This window comes from Grammomys surdaster, unplaced genomic scaffold (assembly GCF_004785775.1).
Source record: "Grammomys surdaster isolate TR1022 unplaced genomic scaffold, NIH_TR_1.0 170, whole genome shotgun sequence".
Taxonomy (NCBI): Eukaryota; Metazoa; Chordata; class Mammalia; order Rodentia; family Muridae; genus Grammomys; species Grammomys surdaster.
Window position 1 is genome coordinate 9606586 of NW_021604618.1, and position 23784 is coordinate 9630369.

The 23784-nt window shown below is 45.5% G+C and overlaps 1 protein-coding gene across 1 annotated transcript; it reads right to left on the reverse strand.

Moving 5' to 3' along the window:
- Window positions 1-4855: 4855 nt before the first annotated feature.
- On the reverse strand, window positions 4856-18538 carry Rcn1 (reticulocalbin 1). Its single transcript, XM_028767098.1, has 6 exons — window positions 17848-18538; window positions 13598-13791; window positions 12538-12716; window positions 10841-10901; window positions 6914-7113; window positions 4856-5962 (listed from the first exon to the last, which is right to left on the reverse strand). The coding sequence occupies exons 1-6, from the start codon at window positions 18081-18083 to the stop codon at window positions 5855-5857; spliced, it is 978 nt and encodes a 325-aa protein (XP_028622931.1). The 5' UTR covers window positions 18084-18538; the 3' UTR covers window positions 4856-5854.
- Window positions 18539-23784: the final 5246 nt, after the last annotated feature.

The window sequence follows — 23784 nt, forward strand, 5'->3', positions numbered from 1 at the left end:
GTCTCTTCATGCTGTACAGACACCTGAGAGGTGGGCATTCTTATTCTTATTCCACTGTATAACCAGGAAAGACTAACTTGCAGAGACCATAGAAACTTTGGCTGGTAGAACTAAAACTTGAGTCCATGTAGGACTTTGGGCTCATCTTTTCTTTAAGTGTGTGTGTGTGTGTGCGTGTGTATGTGATGTGTATGCATGGGAGAGGTATGCATGTTCTTGTGTGAGTTTGCATTTAGTAAGTGCATCCTCAGGAATGTCATCCACCGACTTTGAGACCAGGTCTCTCATTAGATGGGAGGTCACTCATTAGACCAGTCTGTGTGGCCAGTGAGGTTTGGGGATCCACCTGTCTCTGCCTCTCAGAGCTGGGATTATAAAATGGGGTAGTTTGAATGATATGGCCTCCAGAGGCTCAGATATTTGAATGCTTCTTCACCAGGAAGTGGAACTATTTAAGACAGATTAGGAGACGTACCACTGGGAGTGAGCATCGAGGTTTAAAACACCCACACCAGGCCCAGTGTCTCTCTCTGCCTGCTGCCTGGTGATCTAGATGTAAAGCTCCAAGCTAATTCTCCAGCACCATGCTTGTCTGCCTGCTGCCATGCTCCCCCATCATGATGGTCATGGACTAATCCTCTGCTCTCCTATTCTGTTGTATTACCTCTGACTTAAGACCCTCTCAATGTAGGACACTACAGTCACCACACTGTTGAAAATCTGGTGGCAGAGCATGGTGCAGCATAGAAACTCGGGACCACTGGGAAGAGATACAGAGCTGGTCTAACAGAAAGATGGGTCCAGGGCTGGGGAGATAACTAAAAGCAAGGCTCTAGCTGAATGTATTCTTCTGTAAGTTGCCTTGGTGGTAGTCTGGCTTCATGGCAATAGAACAGTAACTAAAGCACAGGCCCCCATCCTTCACCCAGGAGGTTTTAAGGGTTTGATTTGGGTTCTTGTGCTTATGAGGCACTTTACTGACTGAGCCATCTCCCCAGCCCTGGACCCATCTTTCTGTCAGACCAACTCTGTATCTCTTCCCAGTGGTCCTGAGTTTCTATGCTGCACCATGCTCTGCAACCAGGTTTTCAACAGTGTGGTGACTGTAGTGTCCTTCGTTGAGAGGGTCTTAAGTCAGAGGTAATGCAACAAAATGACTAAGAGAGCAGTTTACCCTTAGCAAGACCGGGATTTATAGCCTGAACCTTCCTTCTATGCAGGAAAACAGCATGTCTTAGGTAACCCAGGATAGCCCTGATTGCCCTAGTGTTGTGACAGACCCTCTCCTGACACTGTGAACCCTAAAGTGGGAACAAAAATGAAAAAGCAGGCTATGGGTCACCCGACTGGTTCCTTCCTATCAGTGGGCATCAAGTGTTTTGTGTGTCTTTGTTTGTTCTTACTTTTCTCACAATATACATCAATCTGGAACATTTATAAAGAGTTCTAACTGTTCTGGAGGCTGAGCAAGGCACTGGCTGCTATTAATACTGGCTGGTATCTATTAAGAGCTGCTTTCTGTTTCCACAATAGTGTCTTGTGTGTCCTCCCATCCTGGAAGAGCTGATGGTCAAAGGCGGCTGGTTGACTCCCTTTTGTCTTGTACATGTGGGTATGGATCCATAAAGAGCCCAGCTGTTAATGTCATCATACTGGGACCTCAGTTTCAGTATATGAATCTTAGGGGACATACACAAACCCCAGAAGCAAGAGAGGAGACCCCATTGGTTAACTATGGAAACTAGAGATACGAACACCTGCTATTCTGGCCACCTTTTGGAAGATGTACTTTGTAAGTGCACCAAGGTCACTGGGGCATGAATGCTGCTGGGTCCTATGGAGACAGGGAATATGTCGGCATGACTCCAAGACAACAAAACCCCTCCATTGTGTGGAGAAGCCCAGTTAGAACAAGGGTGGAGAGTACATAGAAAAAGTGGCTCAGGGTTTGAGGAGATCCTGCCAACAAGGGTCTCAATCTGGGCTCCTACAGAGTCACTTTTTTAATGACCTCTGTGGCCTGAGTCACTACGTCCCTTTGTAATTCCCTGATTTGAAATGGGGACATGAATGCAATGCTGACCACAGTCCCTGCTCATGAAGGTTTTGGTACCAGGATTGCCCTTCCCTGATACCTGGTAGACAGCCGTCAGCATTTCCCCCAGAACAACTAAAATGCTGTGTGTGTCCATGACACACCTTAAGGTAGAAAAATACACAACTGTTACATTTCTCTTATGTGCATCTGTAGTAAATCACACATCATTTTCTATTTTATGTGAGAAAATGACAATGGTAAATAAGGAGCAAGGGACGATGGGATGCATTTGGCCTGGATTGTCACCTGGAACTCACCAGAATTGAGAGTCAGGCTAGTTTCTTCAGAAATAGCCTCCAGATTAGATAAATACCATGAGCTCAAGTATGCTGACATACTCTTTCCAGCAGGAGCCAAAGCCAAGAACATCACACCACTCACTGGATTTTAGTGGGCAATTCTAGCACTATAAACTCATCTGAAGACTGTAGAGAGAGAGCCAAGTCTCAATTGCATGTTCCTGGAGGAAGCTAGGATGTTATTACGAAGGTGACTAAATAAACCCAGAGCCTTAAAAAGAAATTGCTAGCTGTGCACTGCTTCACGAGATGTGGTAGCTAAGCAGCCTGTAGCTCTTGTTACTGGGCACTTCTAAGAAGGTGAGACTCCCGTGCTTGCTAACAAGGGAGCAACTGTATAATCCGAACAAGTAAAGCAAATCCTCAGACGGTGCAGCTTTTCTAAGTGCCTTTTGTTACACTCGAATTCATCTGAAAACCTACAGTAAGAGACGAGGTACAAAATGCATGTTCATGTTCTGCTTGGACAGAATATGGCTCCTAGCAATTAATGCTTTCAGTCACATTACGCATTAAATAATGCCTTGTGACATTACAGTATTGCCCATTACAAATCAATTTTGTAGTGTTTGTTCATAATAAGACTTGAAATGTTACCTAGAAACAAAATATGTTTTCCTTGAAATAGTCAGACCTTATTAGAAATCCAGGGTTTTACAAATCACCATGTTAACAGTTATGTCCCCTGGCAAAGGTTTTCTTTCTTTAAATAGTGTTAAACTCAGCCTCAGACACTCAAGTCTCTGAGTATTAGTCTTTGTATGTGCACTGGCTTGAAAGGAAAAACTTCATGCTCCAAATGCACTAAGTGTCCTACTAGGTACAATCTAATATATCAACCAGGATTCCTTATGCAGGGAAAAATAATGAATACCTTGCAAAACTGTTACGACTATGTACTGGGTTACACAATGTTACTTTGTCATTTTGTTAAAGTTGGGGTTTCCAATCCTTTAAAAGGAAAACAGGCATCAATCATTGGTCATAATGATACATAGCACTTGGGGAGACTGAGGTAGGCAGATCACAAATTGAATTCAGGGTCATTCTAGGAAGCATAGTGAGACATGGTTTTAAAGAGAAGGGAAGAGAGAAGGCCTAGTTCCCAGTAGGCAGTACCATCCCTGGTCTATGGTCCTGGGTACTGTAAGAACCGGCTGGGCAAGCTGTAAGGAGCAAGCCTGTGGCTACCACTCATCCATGACCTCTGCATCAGCTCCTACCTCCCAGTTCCTACTGAGAGATCCTGCCTGGACTTCCTCAGTGATAGGCTGAGTCTGAGAGGACAGCAGGTGCAAAGGACAGAACCGGTAAGGACCTTTGTGTTATCTTCAGAGCTAAACAGTCTCCATCTTCATGAAGTCAGCTGTGGCTGCTTACAAGTTAGGGAGGATTCCTGGAAGGGGTTGGGAGGATGGTAGGCCCTCACCAGAGTCTCCAGCTGCTTTCCCCAGTCATTTGTAAACAATTCTGCCCTAACTGGAAGTGTGGCTTAGTTAGGGATTTTAATAACACCATGACCCAAGAGCAAGTTGGGGAGAAAGGGCTTATTTAGCCTACACTTCCATATTGCTGTTCATTATTGAAGCAAGTCAGGACAGGAATTCAAACACAGTAGGATCCCTAGAAACAGGAGCTGAAGCAGAAACCATAGAGGGGTGCTGCTTACTGGCTTGCTCCTCTGTACTTATAGAACCCAGGAATACCAACCCAAGGTAGGCACCCCCACAATGGGCTGGGCCTTCTCCCATTGATCACTGAGAAAATGCCTTACAACTAGATCTCATGGAGGCATTTCCTGAACTGGGGTTCCTTCCTCTCTGCTAACTCCAGCTTGTGGCAAATTGACACACAAAACCAGGCAGTACAGTGTGTGGCCTTGGGGGTTTGGTCTTTGGATGTGAGGACGCTGCAGTCAGTTCACACTGGATAAAGATGTTGCTGCATGGCTGTTTTGAGATGTTCAACCATGTTCTTGTGGGTACCTGTCACCCTGTACACAGCCCAGGAAGCCAGCGTGAACTACATTGACTCTGTACTTCTGCTTCTTATTAGGACTTTATTTATATCTCATCCAGGGAGTTCTTCTTAGCAACAAAGTCAGTGAGGGTGAAAGAGGAGGTAAAAGGGTGGGAAAAGGTAAAATAAAAGTAAAGAGGTAATTCTTAGAAGGCAAACAGGGCCTGATCCTGTTAGGCAGACCCCACGGGCAATGCTAAGATCTGGATTTTCCAGTTAAATGTCAGGAGACATTCTACTGTGAAAATGGTGTTGGGTTCCCTAACTGCAGAGAGGGACTCGAAGTCCAGAGGGATGAAATCAGCAACTACTGATATATTCTGAATTTGCTAGTAATTACTGAGTCCATTCCGATCTAGACCACAGACTCTTTTGATCGTTTAATTCCAGAGGAACAATGAAACCACACTTTCTATGAAGTCAAACACCACAAGACACATGGGAAGATCCTCAAAGGTATCCTTTATTCCATTCGCCTCCCTTTTTCAGGGTGGAATTTCACCTGTAATTGTTTGGTCAATGGCTTAGATATCACCTAGCCCTGTTTCCTTGGCATATAAGCTGTGCTAGAGGCAGGCTCAAAGGCTCAGGACTCAACAGATAATAACTTCCACTACCCCTGGATCCCTAGCCTCACAGCCAGGAAGGGACTGTAGTTCTATTCACTATTTTAAAAAACAGACCCACCTCATTAACATGTAAAAACATTTCTCAAGTATATTAAGGTGTTGACCATGGTCATACAGTTTTTCAAATACCTGGCATTCATCTTTTTCCTATCCCTAAAATTCCTTTTTTGTTCACATTATCTTTTTTTTGATTGCTTCTAAGTATTAAAAACAAAACAAAATAAAACAAAAACCCAAAGATGTGGGTTTATTGTGCACATTAGCAGGTCCATACAGGAAAACGCACAAAAGTTTATATACCACTTACAGTAACAGCTCCAAGTATAAAGAATTTGAAATACCATGCTCCTAGGTTAGTTGACCTAGGACAATACAACACTGACTCCTTCAGCCCTTACCTTCACCATTATTTAACAGTGGCAAACAAAAAAACCCCAAAATTTAATAGTTCAAATACAAAGCGATTACTCTGTACAGTGTCCCACCCACCCACCTTGAGTTACAGAACCCTTTCATGATTTCTTCCCCATTAATTAATTAAGTGGGGGAGAGGAGTCTAGAAAACCATGCTGTAGCAATGTATCCCCTCAGAGAACTGCAATTTGCCAAGAGTTTAATGTGCTTCAGGGGAAATACTACTGGAATAAATAGTGATGGTTATTTTCCAGTAAATATGGAGTGAAAAATAATTTTTACCCCAATCTGAGGTATAATCTCACTGTTTAGGGATACAACTGCTATACACTTGACAACTATAGCAATCACCCAGAACATCTGCAGAAAGCCCGTGACAGCAGGATGAGTGTCTTTCAAAGTTCATCATGATTCTTGGTAAGATCTTCCCCGTAATTGGTAGCTTGGCTTCCCACAAACATGTTCCAGTTGTCTAGAATCTCCTCCTTGGTCAGCATCTCATCCTGAGGGAAAACAAAAGAGCTGTCAGGAGTCTGTGGGAGCTCTTGCTGGTGAGCATTCTGTCCACTTTATTTCACTCATCGGAGGGGTTTCAAACTCTACATCTAAATGTGCAGAAGTGTTCCTTTCTCATCTCCTGTGACTACAGTGCAAGACTCTGAACTGGAATGAAATCCAGCTGTCTGTAAAAGCTGTGCTGGAGTGCCTCAGGTAGGTCCTGGGAACTCAGAAGATAAGACTTTACAGGCAATGTGGGTGTTCTCAACAGAGGCCAGAAAGACCCCCGCTTCCCTCTTATGGCCTCATTATGTAACATGTAGGTCTACAAAGCTCAGTGTTTGGGGCAATCAAAGCCAGATGAGGCAGGGATTTTTTCTTAATCTTACTTATTTCCTCGTTTGGACTCTAACCAATTATTACTACTACAGTACTAGGGACTGAACCAATAGCCAAGTGCTTTGCGACTGAGTTACAAACACTCCCAGGCCCTGTTCACCTGGATTCCTATCAGTAGATATAAAAATACTGGAGTCATTTGAGTCCCTGCACCCCTCAAACACACAAACAGAACTCCAGGAACTTGCTTGAGGTGTCTGACCTCCAAAGAGATGGACTCCCTATGTCAGACATGTTTTATAAATATTTGATGACTAGATGAAGGCAGAAACAAACTTACCTCAGGTCATACTGGGTAAATTCTTTATACTTATGACTTGACTATATCAAAGATGTTTTAGTCCTAGAGGTGTGCTCAGTAATTTTAGTTTTGGCCTCTGATTGACTATGCAGGAAAGATGAAGCCTTGCTCCCTGCAGCTGTCATGGTACTGGTGTACTGTACAAGTCTCTACTAGAGAGTAACAGGAGAGCTGACGGTGTCGCTAACAAGGCTGACAAACTCAATCTTGAACAATCTGCTTCTTGCTGATCAATGGCTCCAAGCATGGAAGCTACCTTGTTTTTGTCTGACTCGTACACCAGATGCCGAGCCTCAGCCTGCGCATGGTCGTAGTCCTGAGGGAGGATCCAGTGGCGAATCTCATCCTTGTCCAGCTTCCCATCCTTGTTCAGATCTCGGAAATCATTGAACTGCTCCCGTTCAGACAAAACCCAGTCTGGCTCAGGGCCACTGTCCTCGTGGGAAAACATGTCCGCTAGAAAGCAAAGCTGTTCTCAGTTATAGAAGACAACCAGGAAGAGAAAAACCAAAAAAGCTTGACCCTTGCGCTTTTGGAAGGGTGACAGCCCATGGAGAGGGCTAAGGCGCACTGGTGCCAAGCTGAGGGGTGGCCACTGACAGGAGGACCTGGTTAGAAGCCAGCAGGTGAGACTTGGGTTCTTTTAGTTCAGTGTGTAAGCCCAAAGGTTGTGAAATGGAGACAATAATCAGTAAATGTCTCAAGACCAGAGGTCTACTTATGGGAGGGCCTCTATTCCACCTGGCACCATAAAGGCCAAAAACAAACAAACAAACAAACAAACAAACAAACTTACTTACTTTCCACAGCCCTGACTCCACAGGAAGTGTCCGATACACATTTACATTTCTTTTCAATCCCTTTACACAATCTAAAGTGGTCCCTCCTATTCTCCCATTTTACAAACAAAAATGGGGTGAGGATGCATCCCACTGTTCCTCTGGATCATAGGAGGCTTGCTGCTAACACCAGCTTCCCCTCTGTGCTATGGCTGGCCTCATCTCCCAAGGGCTTTCTCAGACAATTATATTTCACTTCTCTAACAATTACTATAAGATAGATCATTCTCTCAATTTTATAAAATGTCAGGAAAAAACAGAAGGGACCATTCATACACTGCTTTCTGTTTGCTGTATTTTGAGGCAGGGTCTCACTATGTTGCTGGGCTGGCCTAGAACTCACTAATAGACCAGGCTACCTGAAACTGTCAGAGATTTGCTTGCTTCTGCTTGCCAAGTACCAGGATTAAAGGTGTGCACCACCATGTCCAGCCTTCATTAACTCTTTAATTTCTGTTGTTTTGCTACTGCCTGCTTACACTCCACAGCGGTTTCTCTGAAGGAAACAGTTTCAAAACCTTAAGTAGAAAAAAGTTTCAATATAGAAGGAAAAACAAAACAAACACCAATTAACCCACCAACCAACCAACCAAAAAAAGAAAAAAGAAAAAAAGAAAAAACCCTCAAAGTTCTCTGTGATAAAATTTCAGCATAGAAAAGAAACCTTTGGTATTAAAGTTTCAATTTGGAGAAAAAAAAACTACAATAATGTTTCAAAGTAGAAAAAAAAGTTTGTTGTTTTTTTTTTAATGAAGGTTCAATGTAAAGGAAAAGTCAGTCATCATACTGAGTAGACACTTGAAAGAAGGGGAAAAGAGAAGAAAAACCACAAGGGAGCCTGGCATGGGGACTGGCATGGGGACTCACCCCTTTAATCCTAGCACTAGAGGCAAAGGCAGACAGATCTAGGAATTTGACGACAATCTGGTCTCCAAAGAGAGCTCTAGAACAACCAGGGCTGTTACTCAAAGAAATCACTGAACCTAACCAAACTGAACCAAACCAAACCAAGCAAGCAAACAACAACAATCTCATGGCTGATATCTGCATATTGTGTGTGTTTGTGTGTTCATGTTCCCAAGTATACTCATGTGTGGGTGTGTCAAACAAAGGTTTATGTCAGGTTTCTTCATCCATTACTGATGTCACCTTCTATTTTAAGACATGGTCTTTTTTGAATGCACCTGGAGTTCACTGACTGGCGAGACTGAGGACTGGATATCAAGCCCCAGAGTCCTGAGGTCTCCGCTTCCCGAGTGCTGGGATTGCAGGTGTGTTCCCCAACTCCAGGCTTTTTATGTGGGCACTGGAAATCTGAACTCGGGTCCTTACACTTGTACAGCAAGCACTCTACTAACTGAGCCAATGCCCAGCCCTGCATACAGTCTTTTGAGAAATGACTTATCATATGAGCTGGTCTGAGCTTTATTCAACCCTCAGAAATGGGAGCAGCTTATCCCGTTACAGATGAGAAACTGGGCCACAGGAGAATAACAGGGCTCTCTGAGGGTCAATCAGTGGCTGGGAAAGCTAGGGCTCTGAATCCCAGAGCCTTTCTGGTGTGCCACACTAGCAACTCACTTAGCCTGCCTGAGGTGGGAACACCCTAGAAATCAGGTCCCTTGCCTGACAAGTGCATACATAAAGTCTTTCTCAGTATTTCAGTCTTGCTGAAATTTTGATTACCAAACATAATACCCTTCTCCCCTTTCTGCACAGTCCACAAAATGAAATGTTTCTTTTAGTCAAAGCCATTCAGAATTGTGTCCTTGCCACGCACCACCTCAATGTGGAGTTCAGGAGGAGCGTCAAGAGCGAGCCAACCTAAAGTGCCCATGGTCTGTTTTTATCAGGGAGCCTTTCTGTCTAATTCAATCACCGCTGTCACGGTGACAGGTTTGAGGATCTGAACACCCCCTTCCCTTCTGTGCCTCTCAAGAGGAAGGATCTACCACTTACACTGAGGAGGCCACTGTTAGTATCCATATTGTAGAGCTAGAGTCACCTTAATTACTGAGGCAAAGAGCTACCTGGCTATGACCTGTGACAGATAGGAAAGTGTTCAGCTCTAGAACTTTACACAACTAGCAGAAGCTGTGTTCATTACCAGAGGTGCTTGCCCTTATGCATGGGGACAAAAATCATACAACCCAGATAAGGGAGAAATCTGGGCTGCGTATTATATTTACGGTAAGTAACCGCATCTGTCACACACACACACACACACACACACACACACACACACACACACACAAGTTCTCCATCTCTTTCCATAAGTCAATACCCAATCGAGGAGTGATTTCCTCCCCTGCTTTAACTTGAGACAGGAAAAGGAGGGCTCTTACAAGGTGGCAGCCTGAGGTTGGAGCCCTGAGCCATTGCTGTGCAGTTAGTTGGTGGAGATCATATGGAAATGTCCTTGCTGTGGGCTGCAGATCTTTGTGCTTGGGTACTACCAGCTACTGTGGATCTGAGTTTTAGTCAGGCAGTTCTCCTTGTTTCTCAGTAAGGAAATGTCAAAGATGGTTCTTCCAGCCAAAAGATAGACCACCAGAGGATGAGCAGCTGTAATGAGGAGCAACTGTGCACTGTGAAGAAGGTTCACCTCCCTTCCTATAGCTCTGGGACATGATCAATCTCATCAGTAACAGTCTCACTTACCCACTCTCAGGCTCTCAGCTAGCTGATCCTACATCTAATTTGAATCTTCTCCTCTGTGATATCCTTGGCCTAGTGGGTAACACTATTAGGAGGGATGGCCTTGTTGGAATAGGTGTGTCATTGTGGGCGTGGGCTTTAAGACCCTCATTCTAGCTACCTGGAAGCCAGTCTTCTCCTGTTTGCCTTTGAAACAAGCTGTAGAACTCTCAGCTCTTCCTACACCATGTCTGCCTGGATGCTGCCATGCTCTTGCATTGATGATAATGGACTGAACCTCTGAACCTGTAAGCCACCCCCAACTAAATGTTGACCTTATAAGACACTGGCCTTGTTCACGGTGTCTGTTCACAGGAGTAAAACCCTGACTGAGACATTCTCTCCATCTACTTTGGCCTCACTGTTTATCTGCAGACTCTCCAATCCCACTTAAAGGGAGTATGACAAAGAGCACCCCTGGGCCCCATGGGGAGGGCTGCTGGCTGGCCTCCTTTGGTTTTTTCTCCCCCACCCCCAGGGAAGTTTAGTTACTCACTTGGCACCAGTTGAACCTATGCAACAAATAGGGCTGGAGGGTCCTCTCTGTTGGGAGCTCCCAGCAGTGAGGCCATCAGATCATGGGTGGGAGTGGGTGGAGAAGAATGTTGTCCATTGTGCACAACTCAGTCACTGCAGCCCACACTCACCGATGTACTCATCCTGGTCCACAAAACCATCCCCGTTCTTGTCGATGTCCTCCAGAGTTTCCTAGGAAGCAATGAGGAAACAACACAAGATGGCCATATGCTTTAAGACTCCTATTGCCTTCTTTGTCTGGCCTTTGTAATGCTTGGTAATTTGTTCTAGTAGTTCCTGGGCAGCCCATTTACACTACAAAACAGACATAGGTTGGTATCTCCCATATCCTCTCTCCACAATTTCAAGAGCAGAACCCTCTCCTCAAAAGAAAGAGTGTGTAAACTCAGAGTGCTCTGATGCCCTCAAGAAGCCCTGCCACACCAACTGATACCCACCACCAGATATCACCCTAGGAGTCAGAGTCCAGCACGAGAAGCCCCAGATTAGAGGGACTGTAAAAATAGATTCCATAGTGGAGAGCTAGGACCCTCAGTGGTGTCAGAGACATATAAAACTATAGAGATTTAAACATTAAAGGTGTAACTAACTTCTGAGAGTATTCGTTAATTAGTTATATTTGACTTTTAGTTGTCATGCTATGTATTGTCCAGTCCACCCTCTATCCCACATCAGCAACCCAAGAACTTCCTGAATCAGGAAACTAGTCTGAGTCCAGAGAACTAATCTTGCTTGAAGGCAAACAATTCCCCTATGGCAGCTCCACCCCCCACAGTTCATGAGTTATCACTAAATGGATGTTGAGTGAATAAGAGAAATAATTCTGGGACCACTGTCCAGTCCTTGGGGTCATGGACATCATGAGGCAAAGGATGCGGCAGGAGTGGACACTGTCACTGACTGGGGACCTAAGATACTCCGAGCTGTTTATGAAAAAAATCTTTCAATAACAGCTTCCCAGCAGTTGGAACTGACTCTGTCCAGGAAATAGGTGATGGCATTTATTTAAATGTCATGAAAAATGAGGACACATGGGGCTCAATGGGACACTATGGAAAGCAGTGACACCCAGAGCCCTTAAAGCATTGACCATTTATAAGCCTGTCATCTGGGCCATATGCTCCCAAGAAAATACTGCTGAAGTAGCAGGCTTTCCAGCTGCAATCTCACCGTACACTTCCATGAGGTTTCCTATTCCTTCTAAGCTGAAAACAGAAAGAAGGAAGGAAAGAAGGAAGGAAGGAAAGGACAGACAGACTGCAGCAGCAGCAGCAACAACAACAACAGGGCAGAGTCCTGCTAGCTGCTCACTAACCCATCCGTTCTTTCTGAGTGTGTATCTAAATGGTGTCTCTCAGCCTCTGCATAACTAAGACGGGCCAGAACATAAGCAGGTACATATATCCTTTTTTTCTGGGCTGAATAGTGAAGGCAGACTATCACATCTCTTCATTCTGCCTCTGTCCTTTATCTGCCACCTGATACTCTAAGACGGCAGAGCAGAGGGCAGAGGTTACCTTCCAGTGTTTAGAGGAGAGCTGCCCAGAGGAGCTGCCTGGGACCATCTTTAATGGACACTGTGCAAGTAAGGAACAACCTTGCTTTGTGTTAGGTGGTTTTCTGCTGGAGTGTTTGTTACAACAGCTAGCTTGTCCTGACTACTTCCTGGACAGAGATTTAACATATTCAACTTCAGTCCTTCCCCGATTCCCAGTAGGCTGAAAGAGTCTCTTTTTGGAAAAAGGACAAGGTGTGGGGACAGTTTTCTCCCTGGTCTTTTCTCAGTCTGGACTTTCAATGTTCTCACCAGAACTACAATCTCCTTCATATGTTCAAACTCCTCTGGGTGCAGAAAGGCAGTGAACTCCTCCCGAGTAGCTGTCAGGTCGCCGTCAAGGTCTGAAGCCTTAAACCTCCTCTCATCTCGTGGCAGCATCTTTTTAAAGGTGTGATGATCGGCGCTATCTTGGAATTCAGCGGGGTTTCCTGCAGGTCACACACAGCCTTCGTTAAGGGAGGGGAGGGCCCTGCTCCAGATCACACACACAGACAATCTTGAGTCACCCACTGACTTCTTTAAAACATTTCTATTCAAAATGACCCCACATCCTTTCTCCCTCCAAGTCCCATAATTCACCTTTGTGCCCAACAGGGCTTTACAGCAAGCGCTGAAGAGCACAGGCTTTAGACCACACAAGTGCAAACCTTTATTTACAGAAGTCTACATCCATCTATCCTTTTTTGATCTAGGATATATGAGGATTCTCTGTGTTCTAGAGTATCTAAATGCTTCTGCTAGCTTTCAAGACAGCAGAATTTTTGATTACCTTCCTTTCTCCCAAAGCCTGTCTCCCTGCTGTCCACCAGGCACCTGGAGGGTCTGCAGCAGACTCTTCCCTCCTTCCTCTAACCTACAAGCCCCACCCACCATGCATGCATTTCTGTGCCTCTGCCCCTCCAACACCACAGTCTCTCAGTCTCTCTAAATTGCAATCGATTCCTCAAGGCCCAGTTTCCATCCCCCTCCCCATGGAAGCCCTCCACAGAATTCTGTTTCCCAACAATGCTTTGGGCGTACTTCATCCTCACCACCCAACTTCAGCAGCAATTAGAAACTGTCAGAAGCATTTTCTCTTTCTCTTCCCTGTGTGCACTTCTGAGAGCTAAGTTCAAGCAGGGCCATGACCTAAGACACCTTCCCCTATGTCAGTCAAAGGAAGCAACTTGGTACATTCTTAGTAGGTGGAGGAGGATGTTACACAACAGGTTTTACTCGGAAGGTTGTGACATCTGGGTAAATCAGGTAGCCATGATGAGTCTCCTGTGATCTTGTTCCCCACTGGGCAATCTCCACTGTGGTGTCTTACCCAAGTAGTAGCCATAGGTAGCCTGCTTGTATTCTTCCCAGGAGATCTTTTCATCTTTGTCCCTATCATAATCCTTCCAGACTTTAGCCACATTGTCATAGATGTATCTTTTCTGTACCCGTTTGATCCAAACTTTGAGCTCCTCAGTAGTAACATGGCCGTCTCCGTCACTGTCAATTCGATCAACAATTTTCCTGTAGTTAAAAAAAAAAGTAATAAAATGAAACAATAAACCCCTCAAGGCCACAATCAAGACTTGTATGGTCTTGGCCCAGCAACATGTCAAGCAATTTGCAGTCTTAAATGTTATAAAATTCTAAGATAGATTCAGCCAATCTTCCTTCCAAAGATGATATGCTTTCTCCTCCCAGAAACCATGGCCAGTGGCAGACATCACTAACGGACCATCCCTCTACATCCTGAAACCCAGATATGAACTCAGAAGTCTGCTCAGCTCAGGACTTTGGAGACTGTCATGACCGCCTGATGAGAACTGACCCAGAAGATCTATTAGGTATAACTGTGCTGAGCACATATACTCTTTAGCTTTGGGAACAACTCAACAACAGGAAATTCTATGTTAATCAACAGATAAGAGGGCTGTTTGTTTTTAAATTCTACTATCTTGTACTCAAGGATTTGAAACTTAAGCAGGAGACCAATCCTGTTGGACAAAGCAACCTCCATTAGAAACTGGCCCTCTGGCAGCCGAAGAAACTTAGCAACTCTGCCCACTGTGCCCAATTCTACCTTGACCTATGTTCCAGGGATTTCAAACTAGACTCTACCGAGGCATCCTACACACTACTTCAGGGTAAAATTCAGGTTGGAAACTTACTATCTATCCATCTCTACGTCAAACAGCTCCTAGCTAGGAGGGCCATCTCTGTGACAGACTTCCACAGACCCACAAGCTATTGTTAGCGTAATATTTAAGAGAAGTCCCACACACCTGGGATGATGTCATACAGGCCAATGAGGACTCAGTGTCTTTCTTTGGGGCTAGAATTCTATCAACCTCAGTGATAAATTTTGTCAGTAGTAGTTTGATTAATAGTTAACACTTATTAAAGATGGGAACTGAATTCCTTAGTTCTTTATAAATACAGTTTGACCTGTAACTTAACTTTTAGTGGGAAAGGTAAAGAATGGGGGGCGGGGGTGGGGGAGAGGACCAGTCAACATCTCCTACCTGAGCCCAGTTCCTTTCTCTGAAAGTTGTGGACATTATTAACAACTTTAAAGTGTCCCTTCAAGCATAATTTTAACAGATCTGGGACTGAAAGACTAAATATCATGCATCTTCAGGCTTCTCTGGGGACAACTCAGCTGGACACAGCAGAATTCATGCAACACCGTGCAAGCAGGTGCTGCTCCAATCTAGAGGACAACCAACACCAAGGAGAAGCAGATACTCAGGCCAACAAAAGCTCAATGGCGTGAAATCAAGGAGCTCTCTTTTGAAAAAAGAATAGCACTGAATTTACACCTATCAACATCCAGGGCCTAGCTCCACCCAATACAAATCAGGGGCTCTAAAACTGTTTACTGGAATTATAGGAGTGGTCTTGACCTCTCTGCAAAGTCACAAGAGTAAGATCCTAAGAAAGGAAATGGGATGTAGATAGACTCTGAAAGTGTTAATCAGGACACCCAGATCTTCCTGCTTCTCTGGTTAATTGTGTGACCTCCCGAAAGTGAGTCTCTGAGCCTGTTTCCTCAGGGTGAGCGGAAACGCCCAGGTGACAAGACCTGTGAAGACTGAAGAGGGGGAGGTGCCTTTCCTCACAACAAGGGTGGAAGTTCCAACTCTCAGCAAGTAAAAGAAATGAAGAAAGTCTCCAGGAGGTGCCTAAGGCAAATGACATTCCCCTGCCAACTGCTATCAAGGGGACAAGAAAAACCAGACACTCAGTGGACAGGTGAAACCACTCCAAACTTTACCTTTTTCCGAGATTTTATGAGGTCACTGAGACTGTAATCCTTCAGTGTGTCTAGAAGTCTTAATGATGACATGTGTTTTCAATAGATGGTCAAGTGAGAGACATGGAGTTGCCTGGATCTAGCCATGTTACTCCCTCAGCACCTAGACCTGAAGGGGGCTGTTGAAAAGAGGACAGAGAGGCAACTCTGCCCTTAGTGCCAGTCTAGGTCTGTCATTTCCGAAAGTCCCAGCCCAATCCTGACTCAGGTGACCTTAGGCAGGAAGGGGCTCAGGCCAGGGACTCAGATGTTATCTTCGGTTCCTTCCTCATCATAGGGTCAAAGACAAGTGCTACCATAATCTACATCTTTCTCGTCCTTATACCCAGACACACCAACCCCCACCTACCCACTGCCCAGGACTCCATATCTGCCACAGTTACACTCTGCACTCTACGGCCAGGCGGGCTTTCCCAACAGGGTTGGGGATCAGGACGTCCTGTCCACCACACACACACAGACACTGACTGATAACATCTCTACCTGCTTGAGGCCCTTCCCTCTGATCTTTACTTTCCCTCCTCTTCTACCTCCCATTCCTTCTTCTCTGCCTCTGGAGGAGCCCAATGCCCCTCCTGCCCACAAAAGAGTTAAAACTGTGATAAACAAGCAGGCAGGTCCCCCACTTCAGAAACACCTTTCTGTTATCATATACCCAGCAACCTCTGAACCATCCCATAAGCTCCAATGAAGTACCATCTACAAAACCAGGCAGCTTCCTCCAACCTGAAGCCCTGGGGACTCCTGCTAAACACATGGATGATGTCACCATCATAGCAATCCTGAAAGTGTTGGCCTGTCCTCCTCCACATGGGATGGCCAGCACCCCGAGACCTAGAACATGAGGGTTCATCTTTGTACCTGCCAGACGTCAAACATGGTCCAAACACAGTAGCCACTGCAATGCTTGCTACATGAATAAATGAACACAATCAAGGTCTTCATACAAGGATTAGACCCAGATAACTCCAACACCCCTTCTATCTGGCACTTATGCTAATTACCCTGATGTAGGAATTAAAAGAAGCCTGAGGATCTAAACTGAAGTGTTTCCTGTTCCCAGCTCCCTTCCCCTCCTCCTTTCCAGGACAATGCAGAATGGCTGCAATCAGGGCCCCAGAATAAATCAGTCTCCAGGCCTCAAAGCAGTACAATGGCATGAATTTATCAATGGCCCTTATTGTTAAAGTTCCAAAAAAGAAGAGAAAGTACTTCTCTGCCAAATAAGAGATATAGTTTGGAGGTGACTTTGAAGTCCAAAGGTCTTTTTTATCACAACAGGCAGACGTTCACCTACACAATAGGTATCATTTATCCTGTCCTACTGAATGCTCTGGTCTTTCTGTAGTACAGAGATGGCTGTGTTCTTCTCAACTGTAGCAGAACACGAAGATCCTCCTCCCCCAGGAACAAGTTCTGGAGGCTCTAGTGGCCCACAGGTAGGATTGCTGTGTTCCTCCCCAGCCCTGCCTTCACCTGGTCCTCACCAGCTACTAGTCTCTCTGGAAGGTTTTCGGATAACTGCACAATGGCAAAGCGTCTCCTGGGCTCCAGGTTACTGAGATATTGCCCAGGTTTGTTTCCTGATTCCAAGCTAAACTCACGAAGCACCACCATAGCCATTTTGCAGGTCTTTTTGCCCCCAACAATCTGTTGCCAAAAAGCTGAGTGCCTCACCCATAATGCTGGAAGCTGAGCCCATAGAATCAGTCTCCAACTCTGCACCTCTTCCCCTTCCCCCCATTAGCCCCTTTAAAACCCTGATTTCTATGTCTCTACATAAGATTTCTGGGATGATTGGTCAGATGACAAGAACATCCACCCTGACCTAGACACAGGCCAAGAACAAGCCTCTTACACATTTGTTTGATCTTGAGATGTTTTTAAGCAAGTCTCAAGTACCTCTCTCGACTGTGAGAAAAAACCCGGGTACTGAAAGGCCACAGCCAACAAACTCTGGCTCACTCCAGTCTCTTCTGATGAAACCTAGATGAGGGGGCGGGCCCTCTCGCTCTCTACTCCCGAGGCTGCTGCCACGTTCTCGCTTCCCCGTGGGAAGCTATCCCAGCCGGGCGTGGTGGCGACCTCCACGCGGGGTCTGAGCGCCCGCTGGCAACTTTGTGGCTCTGAGCCTAGCTCGGGCCTCAGCCTTGTGACCAACTAGCGCGATTTCGCTTTCGCTTTGCGCTAGTGATCCCGCGTGGCTCCCTCTGAGGTGGCCGTGGGCCCCTGCGTGGTCCCCCGCGCGGCCCGGGCCGCAGCCTCACCCCAGCCTCTCCTTGCTCTCGTCCGGGCTTAGCTGATCGAAGGTCTTGGAGTCCTCCTTGCCCAGGAAGGCCTCATGATCGTACTGGAAGCTCTGGTTGTCCTCGGGCGGCCGCTCGCCCAGCTCTGAGTCGGGCCGAACCACGCGCTCCTTGCGCACCGTGGGCTTGGCCCGCAGCGCCAGCACCAGCGCCAGCAGCAGCCCCAGAGCGAGTCCCAGGCGGCCACCGCGCGCCATGGTCGCAAGCAAAAGGAGGCAGCGGGACAGTGGGGGCTCACAGCGCCACAGCCGCTGTCCCCTCCCCAGCGAGGGGCGCGCCCGGCTGGCTCGGGGAGGCTCGGGCCGCCCCACTCACACGCCCATTGGCCACGGCGCCGCCGGGGGAGGCCGGGGCCTCGGAGCCACGTCGCCAGCCAGGGTGGTGGGCGCCGGGCTCGAGTTTCGCCTCGGCCCCTCCCCGCGATCTCGTTGCGAGGGGCGGGCTCAGATGATGGGGGCTGCGGACTGGAGGGCCCTCTGCAAGACCGGAAAGAAGTACTTTGTGAAAATGCAACAGATGTTTTGGGTGATAGCTCTTCTTTTTCGCGTTTAGGAAAGCAGCGCTCCCACTCAGCTTCCTGCTGAAAGCCCAAACCTCAGCCAAAGGCTACCCCGGAGATGTGCATTTAAGCTCGGTTAACACAATTTGCAGTGTGGTTGGGAGCACTTGAGTCTGGAAGAAGGCCAGGATAGGCGTGGTCCTGTAGGTTAGGGAGGAGGCAATCTCAACATCCATGAGATAACGCCAGAGGACTGTGGGAGGAGACGGGTGAGTAAGGAGAAGTTCTTTCTAGCTTCTATATGGGAGAGAGGCAGAAAGGCTTCCCAAAAGAAACAGAAATCAAATTATAAAGCTTTCTTTTCTGAATGTTGGCAAACCATTTTACAAACCCACTGTGTGACTCAAATCCTATCAGTGTATTAAATCCGAAATGACACCAATCAGTGATGGTCTGTATTATATAACTTTCTGCAGTGATGGAAATGTTCTCTATATGGACTGTCCTATATGTAGTGGCCATTGAATACTTGACATGGAGCCAGTCCAAAGTCAATAGTTGAGCTTAAATGTAAATAGCACGGGTGGCTAGTGTCTGACAAACTGAGGATGCCGGTCTGAACATATTACTCTTTTCACAAAAAAAAAAAAAAAATGCATGTAAATGTTAGAGGGTCAATGGATCTTTTAAAGGGTCACAGGAAACTGGTTAAAGAGAGACGCCTCCTCCTATCCCCAGCCCTAAATGCTGTAGTACTGTTCACCTCCTTTACCTTTCTAACATTCTCAAGAAAAGGTCAGTGGGTTGTGCTTCTTGCCCTTGCAGTAAGGAAGTCAAGACATAGCATAGATGCAAGTACCTTTCTATAACGATAATTTTCAGTTAACAGATTAAGATGATTAGCCTGATACACAGATAAGCATTGAGAGCTGTCTTAGGATTTTACTGCTGTGAACAGACACCATGACCAAGGCAACTCTTATAAGAACAACGTTTAATTGGAGCTGGCTTACAGGTTCAGAGGTTCAGTCCATTATCATCAAGGCGGGAGCATGGCAGCATCCAGGCAGATGGTGCAGGAGGAGCTGAGAGTTCTACATCTTCATCTGTAGGCCACTTGGGTAAGAATTGCTTCCAGGCAGCTAGGATGAGGGTCTTAAAGCCCACACCCACAGTGACACACCTACTCCAACGAGGCCACACCTATTCCAACAGTGCCATATTTTCTAATAATGCCATTCCCTGGGCCAAGCATATATAGCCATCACAAGGGCATAATGAAAGCAAGCCAGCCACAGTTCTACAGAGTATATATAACATAGTAGACCAATCAGGGAGGGCTTCCTGGAGTGAACGACTGATAGAAACCGAGGGTAAGATAAGTAGGGTAAGCCAAGCAGGGGTATGTGGCTATGTAAGAGGTCTTATGTTAGCTGGCAGAAGTCAGTAGAGCTGGAAATAATGCTCTGTGACCTTGTACAACCCTTTCTAGTTGTCAAGGAGATGCGGGTCGGGAGGAGGGGATCCGGTGTTTGATGGATCTAGTTTTCCTCCTCTGTTGATTTTTCCATGGGGATAAGAAGTGCTATATTTGAAACTTGAAAAGTGTCAACTGTTGGTAAAGAGGTGTGAGAACACAGTACTGTGGGGATGAAGTACTCCCTTGATTGTTAATCGAGCTTTGAGTGGGGTGAGCAGCTCCCAGATGCAAAGAGAGCCCAGGAAGGGAGCAGCATGTTCCTTCCCCTCCATGGCAGGCTGCTGATGTTGCCACCATTATCAGACTGCAGCTTCCTCAGGCTTCCGAGGTAGATGGAAGACCGGGAACTCACAGGCATCTTCTAACCCTTCAGCACTAGATTAGGGATGTGCAGCCATCAGGTCCGCAGCCTCTTGGGCATACAGCTGGTCACTGATGGACTAGCCAGCTCCTATCCTGTAAGCCAATCTAATCGAGCCTCTTTTACAATGCTTATTTATTTTATTGTTTCTATTCCCTGAAAGAATCCTGACTGATAAACTTCTCAAACACAGATGTCTTGAGGTAAATGGCTTAATGTCCTTCGTGTTCACAAAGCAAACAGGATACAAATTGAGTCAGGGGAATGGGGAAGAAGAGATTAGAAAGGCAATGGGACAGCGAGTGGGGGCTGCTGCCAGACTGCTTGCTCATGACTTTTGCCATGGCCAGCTTGGGCTCACTGGTGTTGAGCCAGCATGTCATGAATGAAGGTGGCATACCTTCAGCCTCGCTACAGTTGGGCTTCCTGCCAGACACTGCTGGCTTCCCATAGAGTGTTTCAGAGGTAGGTGTGTTCCCTGTGGGAATTACCCACAGTGCTGTGAATCCGGAAGCCTTTTCGTAATTTCCCCCACAGCTTGCCTACATTCTCTTCCCACATTTTTTTTTTAAATATTCCCTGGAGAATTAAGAAGTCTCTTCAACCAAATGATCAGGAAAGCTGATGACACAGACTGACTGGGGTTCTCCTCTAAGTGATTGTATTCTTTCATTTTTAAGACTTGCTTTTTGTTTCTCCCCTGAGCGTCTATGGGGAGACCGATAAAGCACATTCTCCTCCTAAGTTAACCTCCATCCATAATGAGGCAAAGGATCTCAGAACAGAGCAGGCAAGTAGCTGAGGGTTTAAAAGGAAAAGCAGTTTCAAATAGGTGAACTGGTAGATTAGGATATGCTGATCAGCTGCAAATAGCACCATCCAAACTCAGGCTAAAAGTTAATAAAACTAAGGAATCATTATTATTTCATGTATATTATTATATCTTTTTTCAAAAAGTCTTTTTAAAAGTCTTTGTGTGGGTTTGTATCGGCACGTTTGTTCCACATCCTGTCTCTGGTTAGAAGCAGCATAGGTTGGCCCATGAGCTTCCAGGAACTCTCCTTTCTCAATAGGATCCAGCTTCATACTTGCTGGTCTTCACACCAGCTTCACACTTGCTGGTCTTTATACTTACTGAGCACACGCTTTACCCACTGAGCCACATCCTCAGAGCTCAAAAAGTCTTGAGTTTAGTCAACTCCAGACTGGCTCATGCAAATGGCTCAAGGGCATCAGGGAACCAGGTTTTAAAGCTCTCTGGTATTCCTTCTGTCGAAAGGGGAAACATTTCACTGCTGTGTTAGAAAGCATTCCAGCAGATCTCCTTTCACATCTCATTGGCCAGAAAGGTACGGAAAGTCCATGATTGATTAGACCAATCAAAATCGACTCCGTGGGGCTGGAAAAATATACAAAATCTTCAAAAAACACACCCTGAGGGGGTTCATCAGGAAAGAACAAGCCAGATGGTTATAGATGCCACAGGAATTGTAATTAACTGCTATGTGTTTAAAAGCTCCACCTCCTGACTCTCTACCATTCAAAGTCACAGAAAGTTGTCAAAACTAAACTCAAATCCATTTATCCTGTGATGTTTTCCCTTAAATCTTAGATCAGAATCAATCATTTGTAGCTCAAAATGCCCAGAGCCTTTGCATCGAACACACGACCTTTTTATGGTCTGACTTCTACTAACAGATTCATTTCTTTTTTCTCCTGACTCTGAATTCCCTAAGAGGAATGATCTTATATGATTCCTTTCCATGTGCATAAATCCAGGGACTATCTCATTTACTGCCTTCTCATTGAAGTTTATGTCAACATGAAAGCTTGCCATGAAGCTAGGGACTGTATTCTTTTGGTTCACTATTGCACATCCACTACCTAGCACAATACCTGGCCCATAGGAGGGGCCCCAGTTATATGTGAGTGCATAATCAGGTACTAATGCCAACCAGCTTTTGAAGCAAGATAGAGCATTTACCTATTTGAAACACACACACACACACACACACAAGATGGTACACATCAGACAATGAATGACACTGGGAATAATCCAGGAGAGTCCTATTATTATCTCAGCTTATTGCTTTGAGCAGAAATTCCAGATGTGGTACAAGGAATGAGAACAGAGGTGAATATCCAGAGAGACTAAGTCAGCTATCCTGCTTAGGCAAGCATACTAGCAAGGAGAAAGCTACAAAGGAGAACCCTACAACCTACAGAGAATCCCCCTTGAGTACTGAAAGGCACTGATCAATGCCTGTACTCAAGGCTGAAGAATGAACTATCTGCAAAATTCAGAGAAACAAGGAGTACCAGGCCAAATGCCTGTTCCAACTAGTCAGGCTGGAAAAACATGTGATTAATTGGGTACTGGGCAGAGAACCTCAGCCCTAGACTCGCCATTGCTTCCCAGAATGACTAACAAAATATAAAAGCAAAATGCTAAAGACACAACTGTAACCTGACTTCCTCCATGAGAAAATGTTCAGGAAAACTTATAGGAATAAAATCGAGAATCCACAAGGTGTGTGTGTGTGGGGGAGGGGCTGACACAATAACACGACCCTAGTGGTTCTCAACCTTCCTTAATGCTGTGACCCTTTAATACAGTTCCTCATGTTGTGGTGACCCCCCGTCATAAAATGATTTTTGTTGCTATTTCATAACTGTAATGTTGTTACTGTTATGAATTATAATATAAACATCATGTTTTCCAATGGTCTTAGGAGACCCCTGTGAAAGAGTTGACACCCCACACAAAGGGTTTGAGACCCACAGGTTGATAATGACTGCAAAATTCATAGTTTCTAACATTCAATCAAAAACATAGCAGGGAGCCAGGACTGGTGGTGAATGCTTGTAATCCCAGCACTTGAAAGGCTGAGGCAAGAGGAGCAGGAGTTAGAAGCCAGCTTGGGCTATATGGTGGAACCTGTCTCAAAATACAAGATTAAAAACAACAAAAATTAGTAATAGTTTTTTAAAAGGACAGAACCATGCATAACACAATAGTAGTGGGCGATTACTAATAAAAACTGACTCAGATGTTAGAATGGGGAGAGAAAACATTTAAATGGCTATTGTTGTATTCAGTAGATTCAGAAGAGACAAGGAAATAAAAAAAATATGCAAGTTGAAAATATAATGATCAAAACTGAAACATATGAGATGAAAAATATTCTATACAAAACTAAAGATTTGATATTGTAGAAGAAATTATTTGAACGTCAAAGTGTAGCAGTAGAAACTATTCCAAAGATTCCTGAGTAAGCTGGCAGACTAGTGGCAGCCTTCAGGAGATCCAGTGCAGAAGTGTCAGGATAAGAAAAAACAGACTTTATAATGGTGAATGTGGTAGCTTATGCCTTTAATCCCAGCACTCAGGAGGCAGCACAGGTTTATCTCTGTGAGTTCGAGACCAGTTTGGTCTGCAGAGTGAGTTCCAGGACATTCAGGACAACTGGAGATATGTAGAGAGACTATGTCTCAAGGAAACAAAACAAAAGAGGAGGAGGAGGAGGAGGAGGAGGAGGAGGAGGAGGAGGAGGAGGA

What these genes read in the sequence shown, in the direction of transcription:
- Rcn1 (XM_028767098.1), bottom strand. Translation starts at nt 18,083, where the DNA reads ATGGCGCGCGGTGGCCGCCTGGGACTCGCTCTGGGGCTGCTGCTGGCG. An exon ending in TACCTATGGCTACTACTTGG is followed by an intron (nt 12,717 to 13,597) that starts GTAAGACACCAC and finishes TGTGACCTGCAG; the next exon opens with GAAACCCCGCTGAATTCCAA. An exon ending in ACGAGTCAGACAAAAACAAG is followed by an intron (nt 5,963 to 6,913) that starts GTAGCTTCCATG and finishes GTTTTCCCTCAG; the next exon opens with GATGAGATGCTGACCAAGGA.